This window comes from Mchenga conophoros, linkage group LG6 (genome assembly GCF_057382185.1).
Source record: "Mchenga conophoros isolate Kocher_MC1m ecotype Shallow Benthic linkage group LG6, M_conophoros_male_GT1.1, whole genome shotgun sequence".
Classification (NCBI taxonomy): domain Eukaryota; kingdom Metazoa; phylum Chordata; class Actinopteri; order Cichliformes; family Cichlidae; genus Mchenga; species Mchenga conophoros.
The window spans coordinates 41,444,706-41,456,810 of record NC_140531.1 but is presented as its reverse complement, the minus strand read 5'-3'; the positions used below and the strand labels follow the sequence as shown (position 1 = coordinate 41,456,810).

Here is a 12,105-nt window from a genome sequence, read left to right as displayed (position 1 = left end):
GATATCTTGATAAACCGAGCAGATATTTGATGTTTACACAACTACTTTCTCGCCTGAAAATATGTTAAAAGTTTATTTTGTGACCCAGAAAGATTAGTATGAGTAATTTTAAAACTTAGTAGCGGCCGCCATTGCTGGAAACTGGAGTTTGGCTGGGCCGCGCTATGAATTCTGGGATATGGTAGTAATTTGGACAGCCTTATAATCGCAGTATAATCGCAGCCTTTGCGGTTAGAAAATTGCACTTGATCATGTCGCGATATTATCGCAAATGCGATATATCGTTCAGCCCTACCTCAGACCTCACAGGCTCTTTGTTTTCATGGGAGCACTGCATCAGCGCAGAAATGTTGAGGTGGGCTGTACGTATCAAATGAGCAATCCACACCAATGCAAAACCCAGATTTCCCAGCATAACTCTGCATGGTGTTAATGTTATGGCTGATTAGAGCATCCACACCTATCCTGTGATGAAGTGTGTATTGATCAAGATTAGTTACCCTAAAAGTGAAGCATACAACAAAACACCTTTATTTATTTATTTGTGTGGAATCATTCAAATCCCTGTTTATATAAAAGTAAACCAAACTGATGATGGATTCATTTCAGATTCTATGAGTCAAAATAGTACCATCCCTTTTAAATGCTACATCTATGCTAACACCTTTTTATTCAAGGAGGAATTCCTGTGAACATTTTATCTGCTCCCACAAAGACTCCAAATGTCATTAGCTGAAAGAAATATGCATTGTGGAATCCCTGTTCTTAGTGAATACTGTAATAACTGTGATAGCTCTGGTAGAAATATTCCAAGCATGAAATTAGGGCTTCTACTACTGTGGAGCTGTTAAATTTGAAATTAGAGTTTTATTGGAAGGAAAAAATGACATGCTAAAGCACCGACTGATAAGCAAAATAACACACTGTATGTGCAGATTCATGCATGGCTGCTCAATCACTTGTTTCTACGGCACTTAATTGCAGCTAGACCACAAGTGGCGTCACTTTACTGTAAACTATTTGGACAAGTCGTTCCAATGATCAATTTTTCTGATGCCACCTACGTGCTCGAATGTGGTTGTGTTTTGGTTTAGATGCCACTTCCCTCTTTGCTGCGAGCAATCTTCTATTTTGGAACGAGACGATGAAAATGCCGAAGCGCCGCCTCAGAAAAGCTGCAGAACTATGGCAATGCAAGTGCAACAGTCACAGTCAAGAAATGAAGCTGGAAATATTCCAGAGCTGTTTGCCAAGCATAAGCCCGACGTGTGCCAAAATGCCGAGCCTATTCTGCTGACACTAACGTCTCTCTTCCACCTCTTCTCATCTCCCCATCTTTCCACCTCTTTGCACAAAATTTGCCCTTTAAATCCTTTCTTCTCCCATCTTCAAAAACGCACACCTTTATCCTTCACGTGTGTGCACGCCCTCCTCCTCATCCTTTTCCTTTTCTTCCCCTCCCCACTCTCAGATTATGGTGTTGACAGATCCGGAGTTTGAGAGCAGCGTACTCATCAGCACTGATGAGGGAGCCAGTTACCAGAAGTACCGCCTCAATTTCTACCTCCTGAGCCTTTTATTCCACCCCACTGAAGAGGACTGGGCCTTAGCTTACAGTCACGACCAGAAGGTGAGATCATTGTCATCTTTTTTCTGTCCTCACCTGTAATTAGCTCTTTGCTCCTTACTTGCAACCTTTTGTGCTGCTCACATACCATACTGTAGGTTTTTCAATTTAGCTAATTACCTGATGGCTTTTACTCACCCGATGAATGTAATTTAAAATTATTTAGCTAGAATTAAGTGTGAGGCCTTTCTTTGAGACACACTATTATTACAAACCCTCTATTTCTATATCCATCCTTTAATATTGTCACAATCCCCTTGGTTAAATTGTAAGTTAAACATATTGATTGTTTTGCATGAAAGCTCTTCAGTGGTAGCAATAACGGTGCTAAAAAAATCTCCACTCTCAACTTTTGTTGAACTGAATTGTTAAATTCTCGCCATTACTAACTAACCCTTCATGTAACATGCGCCACAATCAATACAAGCACAGACATCCTTTGTCATCTGTTTTACACTACCCCCCAAATCACTGTAAAGGCTCGGGTTGTGAAGTGTGTGTGACAGCAAATTCATATTTGCTGAAAGCGCTTGTAAGAAAACTAACAAACAAGTAATTTTTAATTATGATAATAAAAATGTTCTATCTTTACGGAGCCCCGCAGGGGACATGGGAGAAAAAAAAATTAAGACTGACTTTTGCGAAATCTTGCAAAGCAAACTCGGGATCTCGCAAAACTTTTGCGAGATATCGCAAAACTTTTAGCCGCATTCTTTGGACACCGGCTCGAAGCCGACCGGGAGGTCGAGGCACGATGTGCCGGGAAAGCAGTGTTCCTCCCGGCTGTAGTAGGTCTTCTTCGGCCTTTGGCCTTCGACCTCCCGTTAGCTTCAAGCTAACAGGAGGTCGAAGGCCAAAGAATGCGGCTAAAACTTTTGCGAGATCTCGCAAAAGTCAGTCTTAATTTTTTTTTCTCATGTCCCCTGCGGGGGCTCCGTATATCTTTATTTTCTTTATGAAAATAATCAATCCAATTCTATAACGAGCAGCAGAGCGACGCCACCTGTTGGTTAGAGTCCCACATCAAGTGTTTTTGCCTCAGTGTCTCTCATTCAGCATCAGCATCTGTTTCCAAGACAACATAACTACCATATGAACTAATCAAATAGTCGGGTGAAGTCTGGGATCTACATCTGCAAAGTTGGTCATTTACCATTTAAAAATGTGTATTTATGATGCTAAAGTATATTGTGTTTCTCACACTTTTCATGTATCTTGAGTAGCTAGCTAGATCGCAGTCATGAAAAACAAAAAGTGTGCCTATCATTGTACAAGCAAACCATATGAAACAGGTATATGAAAACTGTCTTCCATTAGCCACAGCCACATGGTGAACGTGGCCATACTGTTTTGAATATAAGGAATTTATATCATGAAACGGTAAATTCATTATGGAGGTTTTTAGAGAACAAGAAAAACTATTTTGGTCGTATTTTGGGCTGAACCTCAATCAGGAAACAGCCCCAGTAGGAGAGCTGGCTGTGCCTAAAAATGAGTCTCAGCCTGTAATGATTCTCATTTCCCACTCGAGTCTTCATCATGGTGTCACCTTCACTGAGCTTTGTCACACAGTATGTAGCTCAGCACAGCTTCTTCACGCAGAGCTCCAAGATTGTGCACAGGAAACAGCTGCCATTAAGGTCAGTGACGCTGACCTGAGAGCCAAAACGATCGTCCTGTAGGACGGGACTTGGTGCAGGAAGGTGGTGGCTGCACCAGGCCGCTCAACAACTAATCTTTCTAAAGCACGCTGCGGGACTCAATGTCAAGCTGAAGTAGAACTAACAAAAAAGTAAAAATAAAAAAAGGTGATTAAATGAAATGGTTGAATAACTTCAAACTAACCAGCCAAGCTGACTTTAGCCTTGGATGATTTTGAATTAGGTGGGAATTTAATTACCAAATCTGTCCTTTTATATCTTTAATATAAAACATCTGTTATATGTATGAGTGTCACGATCGCTGGCTTGGGCCTTTTCTAGGACCAATGAGATAATCTGCATCCATCTGTCCCTCCACAGTCCACGAGAATCACTGCTCCTTCTAGAGTTGTAGTTAGATTGTAGTGAAACTTACACTCAACTAACAGGTCTCCACCCAGATTGTGACAATCTAAAGTAAATTTTACATCCGCTTTAATTTTAGGCACTCTCTGTTTGGTGTCTTTATGGTTTCTTTGTATTTAGTTAAGTTGTTGTTAGACTTTGGTTTTCACATGTTTCTTAGTTCTTGTTAAATTTTGCTTTGCATTTCCTCCTGTGATTCCTCTGTTTGCTATTCATTTCCCGTTTTGTTTTGGTAGTTCATCGTTTCCTGTGTCCTGTGCACTTTGATTACTCTCACATGTGTCTTCTGTCCCTCCTGCTTCTGCTTCCCTGATTACCTCATGTGTGAATAAATAGTCCAGCCCTTCCTCCGAGTCTCCGTCTTTGTGTTGGTATCATCTTCTTGGAGTTTTGGCTTTCATTTCCTTTCTGTTGTGGACCTTTTGTACTTTGGATTTCATCAACTCAAATGAGAGGTTTGTTCTCAGTTTCTTAAGCCTGTATTTAGTTTACACTCCAATACATGACAGTAACATAAAGAGAAAGTGAACAAATACTCCCCCAGCTGATTACATAATAATCCAAAACCTCAACATTTTAATTTCAAGTATAGTATAGTATGGTCTTTGTTTGTTTTGCCCCCAAGTGTGATGCTGTTTGTTTCTAAAATTAGAGTTACTGTCCCATAGCTTATTAAAGGAGATGTGGAAACTGATCTACCAATAAAGTGAAATGAGATTTTTTGATTGAATACATATTCTCTAAGTGTGTTAGAACCACGCTTGAACCTCCAGCTAAGCAGAGTTTGCTCATCTAATAACTAGATGTCATGAACCAGAGGTTCACCCAAAGAAAGGACCCAAATGCAGACACCAAACACACGCAAAGTAACTATTGACGAGGATATTTGTATACGAAGCGGACAAAGTCTTAAGTAAATAATAGCCACAGAGGATCGGTGACTGGGACTGAGAGGGATGGTCCTAGCAAGTCAGGTTGCAGGAGAGGTAAGAGGTCAGAGGGGTTTTTACACGTCCAAGTTAGTAAGCACTGAGGAGGGGAGGTCCGTGGACGCTTCCTCAGGAGCCCTGAGGTGTAATGAGAAGGTCAGAGGGCAGGCAGGAAGGGAGAGAGGGAGACGGAGAATATCCCGGTGACATTGAACCAGGGAATGCAACAGCTCGCCATTGAGAGAGTAACAAACTGGCGAGGAAAAACAGGTTGCACAGGATTAAGTAGCTCTCGTGCTGATTGCTTGCAGATGGAATAGAGGTGAGGCGCTGGAGGTCCCACCCAAAAGGGAAGGACCCAGGGCCACAGATGGAAAACCTCCAGACACTCCCACGGATCATGACACTAAATAATTTATCAACTAATTGCAAAAGGCTCGGGATCCTCCTGGGCGAACATGGATGGACGCAAGGATAAACAGACAGTTTTACTTTTCTGTCATATGTTTGTTTTGAGCTGTTCTTCAGTGGAGCAAAAATGCGTCTTCTAATTAATTTTTCCCCTTTTTAATCAGAGACATGGGGAATGCATTTGATTTACTGTATGTGATTTTTGCAGTTTGTTTGGAACACGTCATGTTGGAACATTCCTCTAAAACCAGCTTTTTGAGCTAAGTGTCATCTCTTTACATGACCATCCATCCAGAGCAAACTTCACTCTCAAATGTCTTTTTGTTTCACCTGATCAAAGAGTGTAGTGTCAGCATCCTTCAGGCTTCTCTTCGTGCTTTGACCAAGTTTTGTTAGCCATGTTTTTCTTCTATAGTTGGCGACTTCACATTATGTCCTTCACACTGTCAGAGAATCAGTGGAATATCATAAGTCAGCAGCTTTAATCTCTTTTACAGTAAAAAGATCAGCTAATAGATTCTGCTGTTGTTGTTGCTGTGTTTCTGCATATGTTCAATAGAGTCCTTTGACGCCGCTGAACTCTCACCAATCTTTATAACGTCTCACTACTTGGTTTCTCTTATTCAAATTTTCTGTTACAACTGAAGCCAATGCTGAGAAAGCGCTGCTCAGTCACAGTTCCTTATATCATAGATCATGCACTTAAGTTTAATTTGAAGTTGCAGGGTTTCCTCAGAGACGGGTCAGTAAAATCTGATTTTGCAGTTCATGGATTTCTCAGAATAACGAGCAAGCCGGCACATGTGTGTTTCTGTTCAAATAAAGTCACTTTAGTAAATTTGTACTTCACTGGAAATGGTGTAAAATGCATCAAAAATGGAACCATAAAATTAAGTATATTCCCCACAATCTCTGTGCAGCGTATTCTTTGCTGATCGTTCTTGGTTAAATAGTTCTTTGATTTTTCAAAGTTCAAAATACGTTTGTTACACCAGACTTGATTGTTTGCTCATAACGTTATTGCTTTGTGTTCATAAATGAAGGCAAACAAACAAGATGCACAACATTTGTATAATTGTTATCTACACTGAACGTTTTTTTACTATAGCTTAGTCAACTCTGCTGACATACGGGGAATAGAAACGCTGAGTATAATGCCACTTAGGGATGGGTATTGATAAGATTTTCACGATTCCATTTTCGATTCTGTTTAACGATTCGATTCTTTATCGATTCTTTTTAAAAAAGGAGAACACTAAGGTCGATTAGCTTAGAACTTTGTTTTATATCTTCTCTTTGAACAAGAGACAAATTTAGGAGTAACATGGCCTTACAAACCCAACAGTGAGAGCTTAAGAGATCCAGCCTACGGATCTTCAATGGGGCGTCACAGGGTCCCCAGGAAAAAAAATTGTAAATGTAAAATAATAAAATTAATGTTCTTCTGTAGCAATAACAAAGTATAACATAAATTATTCTGTAGCAATTACACAAGAATATCCAGTAATGTCCCTGCCTACAATTAAACACATTCACTTACTGAAAATCATCTGCTGTGGCAAACGGGTGCAAGCCTTTTACCACAAACTGAGTCACTGCTCGGTGACATTCGTCTATCCTGCCTGAAAGGAGACGCTACCGGTAGACTGCAGCGAGAACTGCCAGCATCTGAGCCAGACTCTCTCTCTCATCATGGTCACTAAACGCACAGTAATGGCAGGTTTGTAATAAGGCAGATCGAGCTAACATAATATGCACTGTTAGTTGATTATTTACCTGCCGCATTAACGGGAGAGGACGTGCAAACGTTACCGCTTCTGCTGGGTTGAGATTCACGAGTCCGGAATTAAAAACACGACATTCATTTAAGGGCATCGCGTGTTTTGTGAGCAAATGCTTTTGCATATTCGTAGTGTTTCCTCTGTTAAATGAAATATCTACTTTGCAAGTATTGCAAGTTGCCCTGTTGTCATCCGTTCTCGAAAAGTATAACCAAACTTTTGATCGTGTTTCCTGTCAGGTAAATGACGCTCCGCAACGTGGTGACGTCGTTCGCGGCGACTGGAATCAATAAGGGAATCGTTTGCAAAAATGGCAAACAATCCCAAGGAATTGAAACAGTGGGAATTTCGATACCCATCCCTAATGCCACTTCTCGTGAGTTAACCATGAGAGCAGTGCGTGTTGTGTTCAAAGATCAAAGTCTTTCTGCAAGCAAGTGTTGCTTTTTGTCAGCCATGTTGGTGATGCTTCCTAACAGTTTTTTTAGATTGTTCAAAGTTACTGGGTAGAGACCTTTATTGCCTTTTCCACCATCTCCAGGACCTAAAAGCAGAATGTATAGAATAACCAGTCAAATTCATAATGCATAAAAAGTCTCAGTAGCTTTTCCTTCACAAATTACTTCAACTTCGACCTCTGCACGTCAGTTATGACACATTAACTCACTTAATTCATCAGTAAGCCAAAAACTCTTAAAAGCACAGCTGCTCACATCTTCACCATGAACGGAGTAGACATGCCCGCCACCACACAGCTGAAATGATCATGAACGTCTACTCTGTGCTTGTATTTATAAGTTTCAGCTCTTTTATCCAGGGGGAGGTCAACCACTGTCCTTGCTATTATTACATTCTTTCATAGATTTCTATGCAGGGTTCAAAGCACCATGTCTTGGAATCTTTAACTGGAGCTTCAAAGCATCATCGTCATTGTTGTACTGAGATTTGATTACTTTAATCATACATTTGATTATGTATTCTGCACTTTGTTGTAAATACATTGTAATTATTTTGAAAGGATATTATTTTGAATCAGCCTCATTTTCTGATGTACTGACAGATTCTTAGAATCTGCTTCACATATGAAGGGTGTTGTATTCATCTCATTCATCATGTAGTTTCTAGTTAGGAATTGTTGTTTCTTGCTAACAGGGGACCACAGTACTAATACATTTCTTTCTAAAGAAAATAATCCTCTCCACTTTTAGTTTCTCTTTTTGACTGTTTTTGGAATTTAATAAAATTTGTGTATGAAGGAAAAAGTAAAAAAGTCGTCTGCAGCACAACTTTAGTTTGAGCTCCAAACATTGCTCGAGCATTTAAACTCCAAGTAAAACCTCCAAATTCTGCAGCTGCTATTTTAGACTATAAGATTAAGTATTAAGATGAGCAGGCTAGCCAAGTTCAAGAAGTTCAAATCCCTGTGAAGTCTGGGTGGGAGCTGACTTGAAAGAACGGTGCTTCCCGCCTTCAGCCAAGGTTCTGGGCAAAACATAAAATTATTCCGATGGCTTGAGAAGAGTAAAAAGGACTCATCAGTCACCACCGCAGCATGATTGGAAAACAGTCTTTCCTAATGTTAATTAAAAACAGCCCTTAGCAGGCTACATTATACAAAATATGAGGTGCTCCCACCTTACATCTCACAAGATCAATAGCAGTAACAACTATTGATCTCACGGATTAAATAGATCTTGGTTGTGAAGGCAGAATACACATCAAGCAGAAGAGCAGAAAGATCAAGACGGCCGGGGTGGATGGGACACGGATTTGGCAGTTCAACAAAATCAAGGTCGTCCGTGTCGGGGTGTGGAAGATTATAGGTGTTAGGAGACTGTGGCTAATACGGCTATAATTTGCATCATTGCAGGCTTCCGTGGCCCCCAGAGCAAAAGACCCAGTCGTGATTACCACCTCTGCTAGACCCATTTTTATTCACCTCCCGAATGTGTCATCTGTGCGCTGCATCTACCTCCCCAGGGCTGTTGTTGCAAATAAAGAACGTGCACTCCATCTATTTAGTTAAAAGCGGTTTACATAGATATTGTTGGTCCCCTAATTCAACCTGATTCCCCTCACAGCCTTGACACTTCATCTCCACTGTTGAGCCAGCAGCAATAAGCTTTAATATGCTCATTTTCAGCTTGTAACCAGCTAATAGTTTTCAGACTGGGTCACTCTGAATTTAATCAGCTGTAAGTTGGTGCTTAGCCGTGGTTAAGTGAAGCACTGAGGATTTAACTTTCTTTAGAGAAAGAATCCATGTCAGGACAAACAGGCTTGACTGAAGTATTTGTTGTCATTGTCGATTCCCTTTTATGACTTTTTAAAATTAACATTCAGGTCAGACCCCTCTTTGAGTAAATTAAGATATTTTTAGATTTAGAAGTCTTGGCCACATTTTCAAGCTCGTATCTCTCGGCTGCGAGGAGTTTGTGGAGACAATTACTAACTGATGTAGTCCCAGGCTGGCTGCTGAGAATAGGGCAGTGTTGCTATTGCCAAGTGAGAGAATTATATAAATAGGCTAATGCAGGAGAACAGTAAAGGGAAGAAGCTTCACACATAGAATAAATAGGAATCATCTTATTTATTCCCTAGTTTTAGGATGTCTTGTCTAAAATAATTTCTAGCAAAGGGCCAGACAAGAACTGGCTGTTTTCTCTAATTTTCTCACTTACCCAGGAGAGTGCTTTTTGCCCTTTAGCTGTTATAAATACCATAATATTTCTAATGTTGTGTTGGTAGATATTTTGTAGCAGTTAAGGGACACTGCTGATACCTTCCCTTGCATCGCATTAACAGAGGAGCTGTAGGGATTTGTAAACACTAGGTTTGATGCAATGGAAATTACCATATCTCTGCTAACGCTTCAGCAAACTTGAGAGACAAGGCCCTGACTCTCTAATGGATTGTGTGGTTATTAACTCATCCAGTAATTACATCAGAGACGAGTACAGTGCTGTACACTGTAATCAAAGGTTGTCTACAATCTGCTGGCTCCTTATGTGGATTTACCACCTATCGCAGAGGGGAATCATTTTCCAGCTAGTATTTTTCATTGATCATAATTATTTTAAATTACCATAATTATGCTCCTCAAGACTACTCGTCCTTTTATTAAGTTATCGAGAATCCTAAATATATTTACATCCTAAATATTTTTTCAAGAAAACTGGACAGAACTGTTCCAACTTTTAGTCACTAAAGAAAGTGAAACTCAAAAATAACAGTGTACACTGTAGACCAAAGGTTTAGCACACTGCTAAATTACAAGGTTAGAATGCTAACGTGCTAACAGAGACCACAGAGCAAGAAGGTTCCTGCTTCAATCTCCAGCTTAAGCCTTTTTGGGTGGAGTTTGCAGACCAGACAGGGGCTGCAAAACCAAGGCAGTCATGCACTAAAACATGCACAGCTTTATTGTCGATTTTACTAAGTAGGACCGTGATTTAAAAAATGAAAATCATCTTTTACTACACAGGATAACTGAGAGCGTAACGTTGTAGTGTAATTTGAGATGTGCTAAATTACACTACTGAAAATCAGCGGCGACAGCTCTGATGGAGAGATGAATCGAAATGAAAATTTTTGGTTCAAATCATGTTAGTATGAGGAACTGTTCCTCATACCACTCTTAAAAAAAGCAGCGGAGGCTGTCGTGGTTTGAGGTTACTTCTCTCCCGGTGGAGCTGGAGATCCTGTGAAAATTGAAAGTGAATCTTAAACAGAAAAGTACTGTATGGTCAGATTTTGATTCACCTTGCTGGAAAGCATCGGGCTGGCAGCAGCTTTATAATTTCAGCATGAAAAGGATCTTAAACATCCTCCCAATGCAGTGAAAACCACATGAAGCAGGGACTGGCCTCCCTGAGGTCGGACCTCACTGCTCTTTGAAACAGTGCGGGACAGAAAGCACGACAAAGGGCACCAAACATCTAAAGAAACCTTTAAATGTCCGTCTCGAAGTCTGGGGAACTGTTCCTCCAGACTACTTCAAAAAAGGACAAGAAAGCTGCCTCAGGGCCCACAGAATAATAGACAGTGATTACACACACTGTGAGGAAGAACGTGATGACAAACAGTGGAAGACGCAGACAACATATACACAGGAGGGTGATTAAGGGAAGTAGGGACGCAGCTGAACAGAATTATAACTAACGAGACGGAGGAAGCAAAACTGAACATCACACACACAAGACAGTAAAACAGGAAGCAAACCCCACACTTAGACTATGACAAGTGAACTAGACACTGGGGCTGGGGATGAAGACGTGGAGACATGCATCTCACATGCACTAAAGACTAGAAATCTCAAAACTCACTAGTACAAAACTTGAATATAAATGTTTCATAAATTAGAAAGAACGAGTAAAGCGTTCAGGGCAAAAACCCAGAACCATGACACTTTCTGCTTTAATCAATCAATCAATCAATCTTTATTTATAAAGCACTTTTCATACAAAAAAAAAAAAATATGTAGCACAAAGTGCTTTACATAGTTAAAAGCAGCCCACCCCACCCTCCAACTCACTCCCCACACTCTCATTAACATAAATGATGTGAATACACACATACACACACACGCACACTTAAAGAGTAAAAATTGGGCTGGGCTCGCATGAGCCAAGTGAGGAAACACTATAACAGGGAGCCGTCTGTACCGGGAGCCGGTCACAGACCGCAGCCTCCAGGCTGGGCACACAGCAGGAGGGAGCCAGGCTGAGAGGACCCCCAGAGACCCAGCAGCCACAGTCGATCACAGCCCCGGTGCAGAGAGCGCCCTCTGAGGAAACACTGGAGATATGACACAATAGGATATATACAGGGTAAAATGATAAAATAAATAAGAACAGGATACAATATAAATATAAATATAAATAGAGTAAGAAGGTTAAAAAATGAATAAGAATAAAATCAATAAATATTAGGTAACGTCTAAATTAATAATAGAATAACAGGATAGAATAAATAAGCATAAAATAATAATTTACATGCTGTATTTCTGTGTATGTTTGCATGTTTCTATAAATTATTGCATTTACTTTCCATTTCCTACCAAAATAAACACATTATGGTCCTTTTGCACATGATGTAATGATATGTAGACTAAGGTTTGTCATTCAATATACATTTGCACTTCTTTTTGGTAGACCGATAGTTCATTCACCCACTACTGCCCATTAAAATGAATCTGAGTGCAGATTTTTATATACATGCCATGGTCCAGGTAACGTATTTAGGTTGTCAAGGATGAAAATGTTTATGGGAGGCTATGCAGGCTTAGTAGA

The 12,105-nt window shown here is 40.3% G+C and overlaps 1 protein-coding gene across 1 annotated transcript in view; it reads left to right on the top strand.

Moving 5' to 3' along the window:
- sorcs3a (sortilin related VPS10 domain containing receptor 3a) overlaps positions 1-12,105 on the top strand; it is a 240,608-nt gene that overhangs the window by 131,325 nt on the left and 97,178 nt on the right. The window contains exon 4 of the mRNA XM_085278118.1: positions 1,472-1,630. Coding sequence (XP_085134244.1) covers positions 1,472-1,630 — 159 coding nt within the window. The remainder of the gene's footprint in view (positions 1-1,471; positions 1,631-12,105) is intronic.